Source organism: Sphaerodactylus townsendi, linkage group LG10 (assembly GCF_021028975.2).
Source record: "Sphaerodactylus townsendi isolate TG3544 linkage group LG10, MPM_Stown_v2.3, whole genome shotgun sequence".
NCBI classification, from domain to species: domain Eukaryota; kingdom Metazoa; phylum Chordata; class Lepidosauria; order Squamata; family Sphaerodactylidae; genus Sphaerodactylus; species Sphaerodactylus townsendi.
In genome coordinates this window covers 3,591,042-3,612,452 of record NC_059434.1, presented here as the reverse complement: position 1 = coordinate 3,612,452, position 21,411 = coordinate 3,591,042, and the positions used below count along the sequence as shown (strand labels likewise).

At 46.9% G+C, this 21,411-nt stretch overlaps 1 protein-coding gene across 4 annotated transcripts in view; it reads right to left on the bottom strand.

Annotated features, from left to right (window-relative positions):
* The window catches only part of STX18 (syntaxin 18), a 57,298-nt gene that overhangs the window by 9,902 nt on the left and 25,985 nt on the right, over positions 1-21,411 (bottom strand). For 3 of the 4 annotated variants that reach the window (XM_048510146.1, XM_048510144.1, XM_048510148.1), the window contains exons 2-10: positions 19,204-19,271; positions 16,556-16,671; positions 16,382-16,459; positions 15,137-15,206; positions 12,603-12,718; positions 7,501-7,589; positions 5,117-5,175; positions 2,080-2,149; positions 985-1,065 (exon numbers count right to left, since the gene is read on the bottom strand). In XM_048510146.1, the coding sequence (XP_048366103.1) occupies positions 985-1,065; positions 2,080-2,149; positions 5,117-5,175; positions 7,501-7,589; positions 12,603-12,718; positions 15,137-15,206; positions 16,382-16,459; positions 16,556-16,671; positions 19,204-19,271 (747 nt within the window). The remainder of the gene's footprint in view (positions 1-984; positions 1,066-2,079; positions 2,150-5,116; positions 5,176-7,500; positions 7,590-12,602; positions 12,719-15,136; positions 15,207-16,381; positions 16,460-16,555; positions 16,672-19,203; positions 19,272-21,411) is intronic. The other variant, XM_048510147.1, reaches the window with a different exon arrangement.

Genomic DNA, 21,411 nt, shown 5'->3' with positions numbered 1-21,411 from the left:
CATTATCATACAGAGAGAAGGATCTGGATTGTCCAACAAGTCATGTAATCTAAATAAATCGGGGAGATCAGGTAAGTGTAAAGGAATAAGATTCACATACTTGGATCTGATTTTCTTAAATCTGGGACAGTGTAATAATTGGTGGGCCAGAGATTCAACTGAGCCAGCATTACACGGGCACAATCTTTTAGACTTTTCTTGCTTGTTAAGTCTGCTGTGTAACAAGGCGAAAGGCATAATATTAAACCTGGTGAGCGTTACGGCTCTCCTTTGAACGGGATTTTTAAGTTGTTTTCTCAGTTGCTGGAACAGCACAGATGTCAACCATGACATAAAAATGAAAGGTTTTTTTATTTCCTATTATGGCAAAAAACACAGACCAGAGAGATCATCCCAGCTAAGGGACAACATGAAGAAGTTGTTTATGGGTGTATTGTACAAAAACAAAATCCACAACCCAAAAGCACAATGTACCTAATACCCTTTTCCTAGGACAAACTAAATGGTATATGTCCAGTTTCCAGAACTTTTTCAGGCTGCATGTTACAGAAACATGTAGAAGGAGCTCTGGGAAGGAGAATCACTCATGTTAAGTCCTGCAGAACTAATTTCAAGTTTACTTCAGGAGAGGCAATAAATCAATTACACTCCATGAGAAAAGCAAAGCCCAACAAATACTTCTCTAAATCAGTGAGACTCAAATCTCTTTTTGGAAGAGATGCCAGAAATGGTCATTCCTTGCCCTAACCCTAACCCTAGAGCAGGGACTTCCATTTCCCAAGAAAACGTTGACAGGCATTATGGAGTGATCTTAAGCCCAAACCCAGTTTATCTCAGCAGCTGGGATACTTCAGCAACAGCTCTTGGAGCAGAGATGGCTGGCCACGTCTCCAGAGATTCTCTTTAATCTCTTTGGGGCAGGTTTCAATGTTTCTTCAATGATGAAATATTGGAGAGAACACACAAAAATAGTGTTTACATTACCTCCCGTATGTCTTCATTGCCTTCTTTGATATTCTCTGTTGCACCCACAACCAGCTGATGAATATTATCAATCTCAGCTTCCTGAAATCAGATATGTATATTGAAAAACTGCCCACAGCCAAGCTACAGAAAGTGAAACACCAAAGAGCACTGACAAACAAATGGCCTAGTTTCAGCTTACGCTCACCTGCAGCTACAGAGGCAGCATTATGTGTTAGGGCCCACACGTGATTGCTGTCAAAAGCAACTGCTCTACACTTCCTTCTCTTGTCTCCCACAACATTGTGGGATACCCAGTGAGTCAGGAGATGCAGGCATTTTATGAAACACCTTTGCCTGGCTCCCCTTCACGGGTTACCGTTTGCAAAGGAGGACAGATTCCTAATGTCCCAGACGAGGGCACACCACACACAGAGACCTCAATACTGGCCCATCACTTCCTACATAAAAGGGTTGAATAGCCAGGATTCACTCATCTGAAGAAGTAACCTCAAGTCCACTAAACTTATGCTAGAATAAAATCTATGCATTGAAAGATTCAGGAAGTATCTGGCAAGAGGTTATTGAACGATGACCTAAGACCAGACTACAGAGGGAATTATTTAAGTAGAATTTCAGTACTCCTAAAAATATCTGCCTGTGTAATGAGAAACATATAGTGTTTCCTTTCTTCAATGTTATGCTCTCATATAATTGAAGATAATATAAATGTCAGTTAAATAAATATCAGTTATATAACAAACAGATAAACAAATATAATATCAGTTCATATAATATAAACACACAAGGACATCCCGTAGCTCTCCAGCCATGCCCACAGGACTGGATAATTTATTGAAGACATACACACACACACACACACCATCTCTCCATTACGCTCTCAATGGATTCTGTGATACGTGTAATTCAGAAATACCTCCACAAGTGGGTTTTGGCACATCCTCACTGCAGGTTTTTCTATCACACTGAGAGCCGTTCTGCAGAACCTGTGACCCACCCAGGCCTTCTTTTGTGCTTGCCTGGAGAGGGGTTGAACGGGGGGACTCAGTCGGACTCAGCACAAAGGGAAGAAACCGCCGCCCTGCGGAGCTTTACCTGCTTCAAGACGTTTTCTGTGAATATCTCTTGAAGTCTAGATATTTCCACCACTTTCCCTTCAATCTGTCTACAGAACAGAAAAAGAAAGCCACGATGGTCAGTGGAGCACAATCTGCCCCCGCCCAGTTTTTGTAATGAGATGTGCATAAAGAAAGATTCCCGGTGCAAGAATCGGGGAGACCTCCCATCAGGATGTTTTCCAGGCAGACCGTGTTTAGGGGGTTGTCTGCCACGGCCTCCCCCAGCCGTCCACACTTTAAGCCCAGCAAACTGGGGGCTCATGGAAGGTGGACTCAGCCTTGAGCCAGTGACCTGGAACCGAACTCAGGTTGTGAGCGGGACTGCAGCTCCACCTGTGCCACGGGGCTCTTCAAGGTGCGTATAGAACAGTGATGGCAAACCTATGGCACGGGTGCCAGAGGGGTGAAAGCACTTTCAGCGAGCCCTCTGTTTGGGCTTGCGCATACACACAGGAGGATTAGATCATGTGGGAGGCCGAGGAAAATCACACACCTCCACCCCCACACACCACATCTATAGACTGACCTGGGCCACTGAAGCCGCGATGTGTCGGCGGCGCACCCTTGATGAAGCAGAGAAAGGAATTATTCAGCTGGTGGGCCTGGTGCCTGTGCTCTGGGTGGTTGCTGCCTGGGGGGTGGGGGCGCAGAGGAGGCAGAGATGCTAGAGAGGCACAGAGCAGTGCGCGCGGGACTTGCTAGAGGCTAGAGCAGGCTGGCCCCTGCTCGAGCGGGTGGGGCGGAGGAAGAGGGAGCCAACCGGTTTTTTCTAAATGAAAACCTCAGCATTCAGATTAAATTGCCGGGTTGGCACTTTGTGATAAATAAGTGCGGTTTGGGTTGCAATTTGGGCACTCGGTCTCAAAAAGGTTCACCATCACTGGTATAGAATATAGTATATTTTTAACTGACCGAAGAACTGCAAATCAAACAAAGCAGTTTCTGAAAAGGCATTTTGAGCTGACAATAAGTGGCTTCTGTAGAGGGAACTCAAAGTAGCGTATTGTTCATACATACAACCAGACTACAGTGATGCAGCTGATTTCACCCAAAAAGTGCTATAGCCCCTTTTTAATGAAAGTCAAGGTTGATTGCATATATCCTAAAATATGGACTGTTGCAATGTTATTTTTTCACAAACTACTGTGCAATCTTTCATACAGTGCAAATGTTTAAGATAACTTGAGGCATATCACACAAATAGCAACAATACAGAGAAGAATTTGGAAGCTGTCTGGACATAATTGTAAAATAAATTAGCCCTGAGCTCTGTTGGTATCCAAAGGACTAAGTCCCACCTTGGATAAGACTTCATTGCTTTCTAGATGAGTGGAATGGAATCCTAAGCCTTTGAGGGTGTCCATTAAGGGGAGGGGTCAGTACTACAGTATCCAGACGATTCCAGGTTCCGTCTCCAGCTTCTGCCATTAAAAGAGATCCAGGCAAAAGTTTCCTCAACAAGTCTGGCAAAGGACTCTGCCTGAGGCTTTCAGGATCTACAGGTAGTCGGAGAACTGTGGTCTTCGACTGGAGCACTGGGATTCACAGCCATGTCTTCGTCAACCAAAGGAGGATCACCCCACAGCACCAACATCATGCTGCTGTTGTTTTAATCCAAATGAGTTAGGGAAAGAGATAGATCAAGGCAGCTAATTAAAAATAACATGGGTCCCATTGCGCAGATTGGGGCTAAAAAGACAGATTCTCTAACAAGTATTCCATAAAGGCAGCAGCAGCAGCAGCACTGCAGGACAACTCAAGTCCTAAGGCGACAACTTCAGTTGTCAGGACAACTTCCCCCTATACAACAGCACCATCAGAAGATGACGAGAACATTTGTGCTGCTTTAAGAACTGTAGCCTAGAACAGTGATGGCAAACCTATGGCACGGGTGCCAGAGGTGGCACTCAGAGCCCTCTCTGTGGGCACGCGCAGAGTCACCCCCACACATCTAGGCTGGCCTGGGCCGCTGGGCTCGATTATTAGCATTAAACCTAAGACCCAGTTTTGGGGAAGCAGTGTAGGTAACCCTGTTAAGCGCTGTTAAACCCCACTGATTTTCATGCGAAGGACTAAAGCGCGATCCTTTACCTGGGAGTAAGCTTGGTTGCTGGCAATGGGGCTTGCTTCTGAGTAAACCCTCCTAGGGTCATGATTCACCCACTGGAAGAGTTGCACAGTTGCTTCAAAGCAAAGCCACCGACTACCACCAAGCTTACTCCTGAGTAACACAAGCCTCAGAGCCAACCATTTTTTCTAAACAAAAACCTCAGTATTCAGGTTAAATTGCCATGTTGGCACTTTGCAACAAATAAGTGGGTTTTGGGTTGCAATTTGGGCACTCGGTCTCGAAAAGGTTCGCCATCACTGGCCTAGAAGGAGGAAAGAAACTGCCCCCCTCCCTTTGCGGTGACCACTCTTTGCGGAGGGGATTTGGAAATTGCTTTTGGGAGGATCACGGCAGCACCCAGCAAGACAGCCACGGGGGCAGTCTCAGAACCAGCCGAGGCTTGGAAGGAAGAGCATTTGCAACCCTGATTGCATTTTACTGTCTTCTTTAAAGGCACAGTGACCCCTCCGGAGTGGCAACCAGTAGAAAGGAGGGATATCTAAATTCCTTCCTGTCTCAATTATACACACACCAGATTTTTTTTTAAAAGTGAGATTTACGAGTTCTCGCATTTAATTTCATCTGCTGGAAGCAGGTCTCCATGGAATGGGCCACCATCGTCAGAAGCACAAGGTTGTAAAAATGCCCAGTTTAAAAAAAAACAAACGAACAGATTCCATTAACATAAAGGGAGTTCCGATGGGCTGCACTAGAGGAGGTGAAAACAAGACTAAATAAAAGGCAGACACAGAATCTTCCAATATGTAAACAATATTTTGATGATCCTGATGCACTGAATAAACATTGTTTAGGTAGGTGAAGATTCTCTGTGGGCCTTCTGTTTGGTCTTCTTTTAACTTGATAAACAACCCATGAGGTACACAAACATAGAAGAAATTTGTACCTGACTTCGTCAAACAGGCTGTTCATTTCACCCACCAGCCGCTGGTTTTCTTGCTCAAACTAGAAGGAGAAAGTTACTATCTTGAAACTTAAGAAAAATGAATCATCCAGCTTTCATAAAGCAAAAAGCGACATACATCAAGGTGCCATTTCAACAGTATTGACCAAATGTTTCATCTTATCTTTCAAGGAGCTCAGGGCACAGACTGCTTATCCAGTTTATCTTCAGGAGGTAACAGAAGATATTTCTGTTCACACAAACAGGGCTAGCCTGGCCACCCAGATGAACGTGCAAAAAAGGAAGTCAAGAATGGCCATCGGGAGGGACAAGAAACAAAGCCGTAACACATCCGTATGGCCTTGTACAGAGTAGAAGCTGCCAAATCCAGATCAATGGACAGTACAATGGGGAATACACAAGGATGTATCTATGCTGGGGGATATAATGCTTTGCCTGTTCTAATGTACTCAGTTCTGACAATATAAGTCAACCATTTTCTATGCTTGCCAACAATAAATGAGAATTCTGATTTCAAAGTACTGATTCCTTTATTGACCAAGTCTGGGGTTCTGACAGTCACACATAATCAGCGACACTCAAAGTGAAAAAAATACAATATCCCAGCATAATAGATGGGCAGGTATCTGCCTAAGGGACATATGAGTTGCCTTATGCCGTCAGGTCATCATGCATTTGAACCAGTATTGTCTGTGCAGACAGAAGCTGGCCCTCCACGCTGCTTGCCAGTCCTGTTGTCTGAGATCCCACTTTCAGGAGGCGACAGTCAACCTGCACTCTCTTGAGCACAGCAGAACAAAACTGAGGGAAAGGTGCTGTTCCAACAGGCTGGGCAGCACCAAAGGGCATCATGCCCTCAGGATCACATTAAGATGGGGATCATTCTCGGCATCCAGCCTTCCTCTGGGAGACCCAGAAGTGCTCAGTGACTGATCCTGCGTCAGGAATGGCTGCCAGCATCCCCCCTCCAGCATAGCTCCAAATGTGGCCGAAGGGCACACAGACACCTGCTGTTGGCACACGATTCTCACTTGGTAATTGGAGAGGAGGAGAAAATCCACTCCCCTAGAAGGCAGATTTCAAACAATTATTTCACTGAACACAAGGGCCCTAAAGCTGAACATCACATAACTAAAAGGGAAAAAAACCCCTACCAAAAATGTGAGATTTCCCCCTTTTTTCCTGTGTGATTTGGCAGGACCTAGAAAAGGCCCCTCTCTCCATGGATTCAGTTTCAAATATCCTCAGTCTAAAGGATGATTTCTCCAAATGGGGCCTGAAGTCCTTTCAGACAACAGATAAGAACCACGTATGCCAGTGTCGTGAAAGAAAACTACCTGGTTCACCAATGGTTCTGTCATTCATTTTTAGAAATGCTTGTTAGCTTCTTGAGGGGGGGGGGTAGAAAATGTAGGCTATGGTCTGAAAAGGGCGGAACTAAGACTCTGGAGTGTTACTACTCCAGAATTGTGTGTCACGATGTTAGAAGATCTTCTGCTACCTGAACTCTCCACTCACAGCAGCAATTCAAAGCAACAATTTAAAATTTCAAAGAGTTGCTAAAATATAGTTTTCTGCAAACATAAATGGCAAATAATTTGGTGATGAATTTTAATAAGAACAGGAAAGTTAATAAAGCTAATAAGAACAGGGAAGTTAATAAGAAAGCCTTGGATTGTGTAAGGCTGTTATGAAGCTAGCCAGCAGAAAAAGCAAATTGTTCAGGATACTTTATGTTTATTTCATATCCAGTCCTCATAGATATCGAATAACAGAATCATAGAATCACAGAGTTAGAAATGTTCTCAAGGGCCATCCAGTCCAACCCCCTGCCATGCAGGAAGACACAATCAAAGCACTCCATCCAGCCTGTTTTAAAAACCTCCAAAGAGGGAAACTCCACCATACTCCGAGGCAGTGAATTCAAACTGCCGAACAGCCCTGACAGTCAGAAAGTTCTTCCTAATGTTCAGGTGGAATCTCTGTTCCTGCACCTTGAACCCATGACTCCATGTTTTAGTCTCTGAAGCAGCAGAAAACAAGTTTGCTTCACCTTCAACATGACATCCCTTCAAATTTGAAACATGGGCTCATTCCGCACATGCAGAATAATGCACTTTCAAACTGCTTTCAGTGCTCTTTGAAGCTGTGCGGAATGGGAAAATCCACCTGCAAACAGTTGTGAAAGTGGTTTGAAAATGCATTATTCTGCGTGTGCGGAAAGGGTCATGGCTAACATGTTCCCCCTTAACCTTCTCTTCTCCTTAAGCTGCTCCTCATGGGGCCTGAAAGGCGGCGGCTTTCCTCTTCTCAGGGGAAGGAAGAAAGTGACTTATGAGAGTGGGGATAGTGCAAAAATCATTTACCATTTGGATTTCTTCCGGGGAAAGCTCGTCTTCTCCTTTGCCATCTGCCCAAGTGCCGAATATAGAATGGTCTTCTATTACATTCTTATCTGCAAGAAAGAAAACAACCAACCTCAGCACAAAACCAAAACTTGTAAGCTCAGCTTTAGCTGAAACAAATACAGCTCTGTCTCTGCACTGATCTTCAGCCCCACTCCCTGCCCGCGCAAAGCCCAGACAGGTCTCCTGCGGGGTAGGGGCTCATGCTTTGGGGCTTCAGACAAAGTATGTCAGCATAGAAAGAGGAAATAAGAGGACTCCTCCATCTATTCTGCATCAGCCCCACACAGAAGCTGATGAATATCAACATGAACTTGATGCTCTGAGACATCTTCTAAAAGACCAATTCTTTCCATCACTTGAAGTGAATGCTAATGGGGTGCGTGACTCCCAGCATCCTCGCCCTAACCGAATGGAACAGTGCTGTTTTTTGAAATTACGTGAGCACCCCACCCATTCAAAAACAGGAAGCCTTCAGTCTCCTCACGTGTCTCAGCCCGGCAAAATGGTTGACCCAGAGGAGCCGTGGCTCAGCGGAAGAGCATCTGCTTTCAATGCAGAGTCTCCAAGATTTATTTCCTAGCATCTACAGTTTAAGGGATCAGAAAGACCTGCACCTGAGGTACTAGAGAGCCATTGCCAGTCAGAGAGGGAGAAGAATTTGGATTGATGCCCTGCCTTTCCCTCCTGAGAGGATACTCAAGGTGGATTAGAAACTCCTTTTCCATTCCCCTCCCCAAAACAGACACCCTGTGAAATAGATGGGGCTGAGAGAGTTCTGAGAGAAGTGTGACTAGCCCAAGGTTACTCAGCAGGGATGTCAGAATGGGGAAACAAATCCAATTCACCAAATAAGACTTTGCTGCTTATGTGGAGGAGTGGGGAATCAAACCAAATTCTCCAGATTAGAGTCCACACTCTTAACCACTACACCATGCTGGTGACACTATTCCCACCCACCCACCCCCCTTGCAACCATTCTTTATACCCAATAGCTCGTATTGAGAGTCCGGGATGTAAGGAATTCTGTTTAATGTTAGGGAAATGCACACCTTTGTATTGAAGTCTAAAGTCACCTCAGTTTTAAAGCTTCTTGAAATGATATGCTAATAAAAAATAAATTATTTGACTTTAGAACACTGTTCTACAAAAGCCCCAGCTGCAGTCCTTCACCCTCCTCCACATGACTAGAACTGTGGATTTTGCTGTTGTGGCCTGAAGTAAGGTATGTTAACATTCCGATTTGCTGGAAATACCCTCTGCTTGCAGGGACATATTCTAAGCATCATGCTGGCAGGGGATGATGGGAACTGTAGCCCATAACATCTGGAGGGCCGCGAGTTTGAACCACCTATGTTCTAAGTGGTTCCTATGTTCTGTCTAGACCAGAGGAGCCTTTCAGGGCTTTGTTTTTCCAGAGATGCAAGAGTTAACAGGTTGCCTGGCAACCTTTGCATTGTTCAAGGTTTGGATCCTAACGTTAATTGTGGAAGTTTTCCTTCCAAGATCTTTTGGCTGTTTGTATTGGTTCATTTCTCCTTGTTTATACCCTTGTTAGTGAAAATGTTTTCAATCAGACCAACCTCGTTGCTGCTTAAGGCAGAGGGCAGCTTCTCTTGGGAAACCATTCAGGGCTGTCATGTTTGAAAACATCAGACTCAGCCACGCCCACGCCCCCCCCCCCCCATTATGCTGCAACGGAGGCCACTATTCTCTTCTTTATCCACGCTGAGGAACAGGAAAGAGGGAACAGTGTTTCGAGCAGAAGGACTGATCTGCAGGGCAGTCCTTGGTAGAGTTACACCTTTCTAAATCCAGTGACTTTTAATGGATTGAGAAAGGAATAAGTGTGTTTAGGATTGCACGGTTGGAAAGGGTCCTCGCTGTGATCGAGCGTGCCGTGCTCCTCCCAGACATGAGTAGGGCTATTCGCAACAGGAGGAGTGGGCAGTCATTGGTTCATAGGGTCACCATAAATTGTAAGCGACTTGACAGCACTGAAAACTGGAAGCAGTCATTTCTGGGATGGGATAGAGTAGACATTGGTTATGACTATTATAATCCAGAAGCAGACAGTCTCTCTGCTGTGCAACACCTTGCCTGGGTGACAAGCCCTAAAGGCAAATGACAAAATAACCAGACTCTGTTGCTTAACTGGGCTTAACTACGCTCACCTCTGCCTGAATTCTAACTACCCTGGATTGGAGAAAAAGCCGATCTGGTTTGAATGTTGGACACCCGAGATCTCACCTTCTCCAAAAGGGAGAACCATCAGTTTACAGAACTAATAATAGAGGAATTGTAAATATGCCGTTTATTCTCCCATGGGAACCAATTACTTTTCAGCACTGCCACAGCTAATGAAATGCACCACTTCTATCCAGGGCTGCTGTTGTCAGGCAAATAAAATCAGGATAATTGCAGAGAGAGAAAAAGGGAAGGCAGGAAGAAGAAGAAGAAGAAGAAGAAGAAGAAGAAGAAGAAGAAGAAGAAGAAGACGAAGAAGAAGAAGAAGAAGAAGAAGAAGAAGAAGAAGAAGAAGAAGAAGAAGAAGAAGAAGAAGAAGAAGAAGAAGAAGAAGAAGAAGAAGAAGAAGAAGAAGAAGAAGAAGAAGAAGAAGAAGAGAAAGAAGAAGAAGAAGAGAAGAGAGAAAGAAGAAGAAGAAGAAGAGAAGAAGAAGAAGAAGAAGAGAGAGAAGAGGTTGGTTGCTCCCCTTTCTCCTGCCTGCAGGAGACTCAAAGGGGCTGACAATCTCCCTTGCCAGCCACCTCACAACAAACACCCTGTGAGGTGGCTGGGCTGAGAGGAAAAGCTCCGAGCTGTGACTAGCCCAAGGAGTCACCCAGCTGGCGTGTGTGGGAAGTGTACAGGCTAATCTGAATTCCCCAGATAAGCCTCCACAGCTCAGGCGGCAGAGCTGGGAATCAAACCCGGTTCCTCCAGATTAGATACACGAGCTCTTAACCTCCTACGCCACTGCTGCTCCTGCAGAGCTCTTGCATTTGCCTTGGCTCCCTGCACAGAAACCAGACTTGGTTCTGACTTGCAGAAATGCACCCATTTTGTTTTTAATTGCTCCTTGAAGGCCTTGAACAGTTGTTTTCTTTAACAGGGCAAATTAAAAAAGGAGGCCACATATGCAGGGAGAGACAAACGTCTCTCGGTGCACAAAACTCCCTCTGTGCTCATGAGGTCCCTTGGAAGAGGCGTGCAGAGCGTGCGCCCAGGCAATACATTCTCTGCGTGCAGAACTGGATTTGCCAGCCAGAGCTGACTGCACTTGGGTGAGGAGACATGAAGACCTCAGACTGCTGGATCTACCTTCTGGGTCTGAGAAGCACGGTTCTTTGGAGGGAGCAGCAGTGGTGTAGGAGGTTAAGAGCTCGTGTATCTAATCTGGAGGAACCGGGTTTGATTCCACGCTCTGCCGCCCTGAGCTTCTTTGGAGAGCTTATCACAGGAAGTCAGATTAGCCTGTGCACTCCACTCCGCGCCAGCTGGGTGACCTTGGGCTGATCACAGTTCTTTTGGAGCTCTCTCAGCCACACCTACCTCACAGGGTGTTTGTTGTGAGGGGGGAAGGGCAAGGGGATTGTAAGCCCCTTTGAGTCTCCTGCAGGGGAGAAAGGAGGGATATAAATCCAAACTCCTCCTCCTCCTCCTCCTCCTCCTTCTTCTTCCTTAAGTGAGTGGGTGCTAACCTGGATGGTCTGGCCCAGCCAAGCTGTGATCCAGATCTTGGAAGCTAAGCAGGATTGGGGAGACCACCCAGGGAGTGCCAGGGCACCTGCCCAGCAGAGGCGGGCAATAGCAAACCATCTCCAGAACTCTAAACTTTTGTAGCTTGAAAGCCCGGGCAGAGTCACTGTAATTTGACAGCAAAAAAAGGATCTGGCCTCCCAAATCCCCCTCCCCCTCACAACCAAGCCTTTGTCAGAGAAATAAGCAAGAGAGGAAGCCCTGAGGGAGGGGGAAAGTGGCAACAAGGAGAGTGAAACCCAGGAAGAGGAGAGGGAAGAAAGAGAGAGACCAGCCCGGGTGAGCAGGCTTTCATGGGGAACATGGGAACAAGCCTGCTGGATCAGACCAGAGTCCATCTAGTCCAGCACTCTGCTACTCACAGTGGCCCACCAGGTGCCTTGGGGAGCTCACAGAGCAGGAGAGGGGAAGAGGGAACCCTTGCCATCACTTGTAGGGTGTCAGGATGTGTTTTCTCTTTCCATCAAAGGAATGTGAGCATTAATGGACCTTTCTCTTCCTTTCATTTCCTTTGATGCTTGCAACTATAGATAACTAGGAATGACCCTGGTGCTGACTCCCAGGGGGCGGCAGCAGGTGGTCTATCCAGACTATCCTGGTCTATTGCTGCTCTGGCCTTGGGGATGCCCGCCTCCCGAATGGCTCTTTCTTTCCACTGTGTCTTTCTCACATTCCATGGGAAAAGGGAGGGGGGGTTATGGTTGCTGAATGGGGATGAAGACAGGGGCAATTGCAAATGTGGTCCGAACTGGCTTTCGCAAAAGCCAGATATGAGCTGCTGTTATCAATAAAGATTTCTAATCAAGAATCTAGAGTCCCTTATTGAATTCAGTCATAGAACCTGACATAGGGGCACCACACTGGAGGAGACCAGAAAAACTGAGTTGATGTTTGAGTTGTAAGGGACCTGTGCCCCTCCCCTGATGCAGGTGGATCACTGAAGGGAGCCTAAAATGTATAACATTCATGGATCAGAACCAAGGACATCAAAGGGTCCTTGGAGTCCTCAGCAGACCAGCGTGCTTTCCTGAGTTCTATGTGCACTGCGTATACGTTTGTGGCTTCGCAGATGTTCGTCCCCCAGTTTAAGCCATGTGGCAAGCACCTTACTGATAACCTTCAAACCAGCTCTCAACCTTGGCTTTTCATATGGACATTGCATTGTTCGACACACAGCATAGGACAGAGGCTGTTGGGATGCTGTTCTTAAAGCCAGCAGCAGTACGACAGGACCAACGGAGAAGGTGAGTGCTCCTCGGGACACAGAACTGGAGAGCAGTGCTGGGGTAGAACTGAACCGTCACCTTTGTTTTCTTCACACAAGAGTCTGTCCTCTTGTTCTTCAGATGCCACCTGGACAGTTCTTTCAGGAGAACAGGTTCCTTTGGCTTTATTGCTCTGCTCAGGCTCCAGCCTGGATCTGAAGAAACAATGACACGGACAAGTCAATCTCAAGAATAAAAACATTTGCACAGCTACAGTTTCTCTCAATCAAAACTGTCCAGAAAACTTCTCAGAGCCCTCATGCAGTTGAGCCTCTACACAAGCTCCGAGAACACAGCTCCATCTCTCCCTTCACCACATACAGAAGCACCATCAGATGCCTCAAAGACAACTAGGTGGAGTGAATTATCTCACTTCATAATATGTCCTAGTGCAGTGGTGGCGAACCTTTGGCACTCCAGATGTTATGGACTACAATTCCCATCAGCCCCTGCCAGCATGGGAGGGCTGATGGAGAGAAATCCTGAATCCCATAACATCTGGAGATATAAGAACTCCGCCCTGCAGTCCTAGTGTCATGCCCAGTCTTACAGTTCCCCTCCTGATGGGATGTGGCTACAGTCAACTGTCTCCTCCCCGCACCCTCCCAAGGCTGTCTTTGGAATCCACATCCTGTTGTTGCTGTTAGGCACCTGGAATAGAGGTAAGGGGGCCAAGCCGGACTCCTTTCCAGTGAGAGAGTAAAAGTTGGGTTTCTCTGGGAAAAAAGGGGGGGATGCGGTTTGGAGGGGGGTGGTTAGTCATTTGCTTTCTGTATTTGCAGAGGAGTTCTGGCAGGGTTTTCCCAGTTCTGTTGGTAAACGTCTGGTGGCCTATTTTACCTGAACAGCCGTTTCTTAATAAAGACTTCTGCTAAAAGAGAAGGGCTTTTCCCTGAACAGTCCGGGGGAGCCCTGAGCCCTGGTCTCTGGCGTGTGTCTGAACAAGAGTGACGACTGGGGGCATTAACTGCTAAAACCAACTACTATATTGTGGCTGATCTGGGGGCTGTACAGCTTCACCCTCCTCATCTTTCTCTGTTTATCCTTTGAGCCAGCATGGCACAATGGTTAAGAGTGGTGGATGCTAATCTGGAGAACTGGGTTTGATCCCTTACTCCTCCACATGAAGCCTGCTGGGTGACCTTGGCCAGTCACAGTTCTCTCAGAACTCTCTTAGCCCCGCCTACCTCACATGGTGTCTGTTGTGGGGAGGGGAAGGGAAGGTGATTGTAAGCCGCTTTGAGACTCCTTAAAGGTAGAGAAAAGAACAGTATAACAACCAACTCTTCATCTTAGATGGGGACAAGTCACAGCTTGGTGAAACTCAGGTGGCGAGTGCTGGGGAAGGCCCTTCCCACCTGAGACCCTGGAAAGTTGCTGCCTGCTAGAGGACAGGATGTGCTTCTTGAGTCTGGCAGGCCAAGGGTCTGCCTCGGGATAAGGTGGCTGTGAATCTAGGTCACCAAACGGCAAGTAATGAATGCTGAACTGTAGCCACTTTAAATCTGAGAGAGTAGCCTTACACATTTTATAGTGCTGTTCATATTGCGTGGAACTGATGAGGTAAGGACCCCTAAACATCTGGGAGGACCCAATTGCACAACACACAGCAGGAGACACAGGAGAGATAAAACGAACAAAAAAAGACAATCAAACAGCTCTTGGCAGCTGGTGTGAGCCAGCTCCATAAGACAGTTAAAAGAAACTTTTAAAACTATCATACAAAAGCCAACTAATAGCTTTTATAAGGAACAAACTGAGTACCAAAAACAAAAAACAATCAGCGGGCTTTCATGTTCTCAGAGTTCCTCATCAGACTGGATGTTGAAAAAAGAAAGAAAGAAAGAGCCAATCTCTTAGCTTCCCCCCAATGTAGATGACCAGGACAGTCGGAATCGATAAAATGGAGCAATGTGAAGCAGATCTTGTCAGATTCTCGAACGTGGAAATAACAGAGCCCATAGGAAAGTCCAAAAGCAGTTTATTCCAGGTAATACGAAGAGTAACAATGGAAAGTAGGATCTGAGCTAGAGAGCTCAGATCCGGATTCTATCCTTTAAACCCCTCCCCATTTAAGCCCCGCACCAGAAGTGTCTCACTATGGTTTCTACTACAATTCCACTACAGAGCCTCCAAGTACCTGGGACCCTTTCACACCTCTTTTGAAGGTGGGCTGACGCCAGGAGATTGCCAGGAAGGGAAGAGGGAAACAGGGAAACATTTGCAATTCACACACAGCAAGACGTCAAAGCACTGACAGGCATGGTCCTGACAATCTTTTGTTGCACTTTTGGCAAGAAGAAAAGGTAACGGCATCTGCCAACAAATGCCGATGGTTTTGTGCCATTTTATTCTGCCCAAATCAAAAGTAGCACATGACTTTTGCTTTAGGATTCTGCTTTGGAGTAGCGACCTCTGTCTTGGTCATTCTACAACAGCAAATAACACCAACACTTTCTAGCAAACAGGCTTACAACCAGAAGTGCCATTTTCTGCAGTGAAATGGCAGGAAAACAATCGATCTACACATCAACTTAACACATTTGAAAGTATCTAAAATTAGATGTTGCCACAGTCTTTTTCTTATCAAGCAGCACAAGCTTGACCGGATAGCTCTTTGTTCAGAATACAGCTTACATACCCCTGGTCAAACAAAGAAAAAGCCCAGTCAATAAGGGTATTCGTGTAACAAGAGGACATAAAAACTGCCACAAACCTTTGGCTTGGGGTCCACATAATTTAGCCCTACGACACTGGTCTCCACTGGGAAGCAGAGGGGCTGGAGGCCTGCCTTCACAGGCTGGGTCATCGCTGATCCTGGCCAACTGACCAGGGAGATGTCCAGTGGTGGGATTCAGCCTATTTGCACCACTTCACCAGAACTGGTAGCTAATCCCACCACTGAGTCCCATCACTGGAAGTTCGGAACCGGTTGTTAAATTATTTGAATCCCACCACCGGAGATGTTAGGATTTCTCATATGGCCACCAGCTTTGTCTAGATCCATGGTGGCGAACCTTTGGCACTCCAGATGTTATGGACTACAATTGTAGTCCATAACATCTGGAAGTATAAGAACCGCTCACCACTACTAATCTCTAGATAGATCCCTCCTTCTTTAAGGAAAAGCGCATACTCCTGTGGCAGGAGAGTTGGATCTCTTCACTCAGACGAAGGGGTCTGTACAGATGCAGCTCTCTTTTTTAAGATGTCATATTTTGAAAAATAATAATAATGCCCACCTTGACAAATAGGATTGGTTCCACTAGTCTGAGCCCTTCCCTCCAGGAGAAGGCTTTTCCTCCTTCCATCAGAGGAAAGCACCTCTGTTAGCTAAATGGATCCCTAGGATCCAACCCACAGTTTAACACCAACTTCAGGATGACCTCTTCAGTCTGTACTGCAGATTTACACTCTCCATATTATCAGTGTTCCTCTAGATTCTTAATGGGCTCAGTACCCTGTTCTCTTTTACTATCAAGTGGCTGATCTTTCTTTCAAGGCTGATAGCACAGGCACAGGAACACAAGATCTGGTGCTCCTCTGCCATTTTAAGGGAAGACGAGTCAACCATTCAGGGACACGTTAGGGCACACACAATAGGTGGATCCTTCTGACGATGCTACATCAGAACAAACTCTTTCCAGGGTTAGCCTGGAAATGCAAAATAGTCACAGTGAGACACTCCAGTCTAAGCACAGGATTGCGCTATAAAAAAATCAAACTATTATAAACCCTGCAGGGTCCCCATAAGTCAGCTGTGACTTGACAGTGCACGGGGGCACACATCATTTCAAAGACCAAAAAAACCCCAGTACTTTTTAAGTAGTCTTCAATGAAATCCAAAACTGCTTCTCTGTGCTGCTTCACTTGTGGGGAATGGATGTCTTTATGCGCTGAAAGGGAAGAACATGGGGTCAGACGTGACATTTCTCCGCAAGCTCTCTGAGAAGGCCGTGAACACGAGCAGCCGTGGCCTTGAACGGACTTGCCTTCTGTCCGGAGTTGCTGAATGGCATCAGCACACGCTCTCATAAATATCTGGGCATCCTGATCAATTTGATCCCGCTCCGTGTCTGTCATTCGCACATATTCAGACATGACATGGCTGCAGAGGGGGAAAAAAGGCAACTTTTTTTAACAAGCTCCACAGAATAAATCTCTACACTTCCCTCACTTCAATTCAGACAATGGCTGGCCTCTGGTGGAACCGCTCCACCCCACCATTCTCAGCTTCATTCTTTGGGTCACTATGAGGACATTCCTTCCTTAAAAGAAAGAGATGCTTTATGGCCGTGGTGGCGAATCTTTGGCACTCCAGATGTTATGGACTACAATTCCCATCAGCCCCTTCCAGCATGGCCAATTGGCCATCCTGGCAGGGGCTGATGGGAATTGTAGTCCATAACATCTGGAGTGCCAAAGATTCGCCACCACTGCTTTATGGGAACAGAAAGAGATTTGGTTCTATTTGAACTGAAGGGGGTAGGGGTGGGGGGAGAACAGCCTTTTAACCTAACCCCCAAATGTGAGAAATGTAAAAATTAGTCCTTATGGATCAAACCAATGATCCATCTAGTCAAGGGCCCCTTCCGCACATGCAGAGTAATGCACATTCAGTCCACTTTCACAATTGTTTGAAAGTGGATTTTGCTATTCTGCACAGTAAAATCCAGTTTCAAAGTGCATTGAAAGTGGATTGAAAGTGCTTTATTCTGCCTGTGCGGAAGGGGCCAAGGTCTCCTGGGAAGTGTAGTTCCCACCAGGCCGTTTTCAGCTTCAAGCGAACAGGTCGCTTTTCCAGCCTCCACTTTCTGGCTGAACTAAGGTAAGGGTACGTGGCGGGGCGGGGGGTGGAAAATGCAGAGTGTGCACCGGGTGCTGTATGGCCCAGCTACGCCTCTGCATCTAGTCCGCTGCCCTGTTTTTGAATGCAGAGGTGGGCAGAGAGACAGGTCACAGATCTGATTTCTCCCACTGGGTGGACAGAGCAGCCCAGCTACTTGCTAACAACTTTTTAAAAAGAGAGCTTTTTTGAAATTATTTCTCACTCTTTTCTTCCAATAAAATAACAAAAGTACCACAATTACACCCTCTGCTCAATAGTGTCATTCAGGGTTGACTGCATTAGATGCCGTTTATCAAAATAAAGGCTGTTCTTAATTTCTAGCATGTGCGCATTGCCATCTAGTGGTGAGAGTGAACAATTTCCAACAAGTCATCAAGAGGGAGGGGAAGAACAGCGAAGAAGAGTTTGACTGTATACCCTGCCTTTCTCAACCATAAGGAGTCTCAAAGTGGCTTACAAACTCCTTTCCCTTCCTCTCCCCACAACAGGCACCCTGTGAAATAGGTGGGCCTGAGAGAGTTCTGAGAGAACTGTGAGAAGCTCAAGGTCATCTAGCAGGCTTCATGTGGAAGAACAAGGAAACAAATCCAGTTCACCAGATAAGAGTCCATTGCTGCTAACCATTATACCATGGGATCATATCCCAAAGAGGTGAGAAGAGGAGAAGCGGAATTTGGCTAGGCAGCTAATAGGAAGACAAAAGTGAGGAATCCTGAAGAGAAACTGACATTATATGCACAGCACAGCGAAAGATTCCTCTGGATTGGGACATCCCCCGTGCGGAAGGACAGCTGCTCTCCGAAGCCTTTGGGCAGAGCCTCTGAACTGGAAAGGCTGAGATTCGAACTTGGGCTCTCCTGAGTAGAAGGCATGTGCTTGACTACTGAAAGAAGAGTCTCTCACACGGAGAGCCTGCCCGCAAATCAAAGGGCCCCACTACACTGCTGGAGAGAGGCCCTCACACAGCCCCTCCCGCTGGGGTGGCCAGCTCTGGAGGAATACCTGGACATTTGAGGGGAGGGAGTCTGGGGAAGAGAGGGGCCTCAGCAGGGCGTGATGCCAGACAGCACACCTTGCAAAGCAGCCGTTTTCTCCAGGGAAACTGATCTTGGTCGCCTAGAGATCACTTGCAGTAGCAGGGTGTAGGGGTGCGTCAGCGGACCCAGTAGAGCCTCGGAAAGTGCACAGGAATGCCTGCGCCATCTGTCCCCTCCTGGGCTCCCACGTACGCACATCACGAGATCTCCCAGACACCCAGGTCACAAGATACCTGAATGTGGATTCGACCCAGACAGGAACGTTTCCCCCTGCACGTACGCAGCCCTCCGCTGAGTCATGAATTGCGCAACTTTCTCCCGCTCTCCCGCCTTCCCCAAACCCTTAATAAAGGTGCCAGGGACCCCAGCTCGGCAGATTGGCCAGACTAGCCACTGCCGCTGACCTCTCTCCACCAGGCTCCTTGATATTGCTGTGTCTCGTCTCATTCATTGCGTCGTCCGTAACGACTTCACAGGGGATCTCCAGGTACCGCCTGGAGGTTGGCAACCCTACCTCCCACCCCCATTGTAAAATGAAATGAGTCTTTTGCAACAGGCAGATACAAGGAACCAAACAACCAAATCCAGCCTTCTTTGTCACCCCAGTTGTTTCAATGTGACACCCACACAGGCTGTCTGTTACATTCAGTCATCAGACTGGGAAGGAAAAGAGTAAGAGAGAGCCCCCCGTGCATGTGCGTGTCCCCCCCCCCCACACCCCAGCTTCCATCCTTCCTCACGCAACGCTTCTTACCTGTATGCATTAATGTAATCTTTCCTGTGCTGCAGAAGAAAATCTTTCAGCTTTCCAATGTTGTTGACCTAAGTAAGAAAATTACAAAATTAAGATTTTTTTTTCAGCAGAGACATTGGCCCAAGAACAACCTATTCGAAGTGCTTGAATGGTCATAGGGAGAGCCACTGAGGTTTCTCTTCCATCAACCGCTGCAAGGGCGCCTTGCCCCGTCCACTGAACTTACTTTTCTAGCCTGCTCTTCGGACGATTTCCTCCGAAAGCAAGACCACTTAAATGCCAGCGTGCTCGCCTCAGAGCCTGTCCCACTGTTACAATCAGTGCCCGAGTCACTCCTGCAGCTGCAAAGGTGGCCAGGGTCTAGATCAGTGTTTCCCAACCTATTCAAGGTCAGGGTACCCTTGACCTCACTCTTCATCTCTCACGGTACCCCTGCCATCCCTCCCACCTTCCCCTCCCAGGGTGAAGGGAAGCACTGGGGTGGGGGGAAGTGGCTGCTGACTTTGCGGCAGGCCCTGCCCCCTGGGCCAGCTCCATGACCTTGTTGGCACCGGTGGGACACCACAAAAATGAGGGGGGCCAGTAGTGTTTCCGCGGTACTCCTGGGACATGCTCATGGCACCCCAGGGTACCAGGGAACCCTGGTTGAGAATGGCTGAACTAGATACAAACTGGGTAGGTTTGAGCACGTGCCTTCTGAGCATGGTTTCAAGGTCCCCACTGCAGCTTCTGCCCCATAAGCGGCAGCAACGCAGCAGCCAGGCAGGAGTACCCACTGCCGGCAGATCAAGCGCACGATCCGCTCAGGGGCTCTCCTGATTGGCTGCTGCGTTGTGCTGGGGCGGGATGTTTTTTAATTTTCAAACTGACGGATCCACATCTCTGTGAGTATTCGCAGAACCACCCGATGCGATTGTGGATATGTGGATACGACGTTTAGTGTTTCATTGTATTGCCTTTTACTCAGTGAAACATTCAAAACCAGCCCTGCATTGCCTCATCTCCATGTGGATCTCGGGCATGGGAAATGAAAAAGGGACGCACGAGCATGTGCAGAGCAACTCTACGGGGAAACGGGCAATAAAGGGCAAGCCCCGTCCCCCTGCTGCTTTGTCCCCTCATATACACGTCGATACGACATTTAACGCTACTGTGTACTGCTTTTTACTCAGCGAAGCATTCAAACTGGCCCCGCATTGTTTTGTTTAGACGTGAATCTTTGCTCCGCAAAAAAATTTTTAAGGGCTGCCTTCCACATCCATCTGGGCTTCAGAGAAAGGAGCAGGGTTGCCCAAAGGGGCTGCTGATTCGTTAAACAGACCCAATGGTACATCCTTCCCTCTGGCCACAAGCATTGGGACACAAGCATTGTTATTTAGGAGTGAAGTTTACACTTTGATGTCCATAAAGGATAAATCTATAAATTATGGAACTCCAACATGTGAGCCTATCTTGAAATGTCGGACTCTGCATCTCTGTTGCAGTCACTCAAGGCAATACAAGGGAATAGCTGTTGTACCAGGTTCCTGTTAAGGGAAGGCCAAAAGGAAAAGCATCCATCTCCAGCAAGGAAGAGCTCTACCCCACTTGCCACAAGCAGAGAAACGCCAGGGGGGACACAAGCCCCTCTAAATCCTTCATAGGGTCCAGGGACCACCTTGACAGGATTTGCGGGCCTCCCTAAAACCTCTCCTTTGGCCAAAGGTAGGGCAACTTGAATCTTTCCTTCCCCAGTTCAAGACTGCAGGCTCAAAGTCCACATCACCACTCCCAAGACGGAGGCGGCTATACAGGAGGTGGCAGCAAAGACCAGATTTCTCCAAGATGAGCAATTTTCCATTAAAATCCTTCCTTAATTTTATTACCATAGCTCAGCCAGCAATAAGACCTAGATAACAGAGTCAGCAATGCAGAGAAAGAAACATACACGAAATTAAAAAAAAACATAGCCTTGTCATAAACCAAATTCCATGTTGCATGCATAACTCATAAAACAACATAAAAGATTTAAACAAGCCAAAACAAAATTTAGCACCCTTAAGGGTGGGTTCATTAAATGCTCAAAGAAGAGACCTGCAAAATTGGATGATGCATAAGAAACAAACATCATTATAAAATGAACAGTACAATAGTAGATGTTGAACAGTTTGGAAAGTATAAACACACTGAGAATAGGAGGCATGTGAATATCTCCCAACCAAAAAGCTG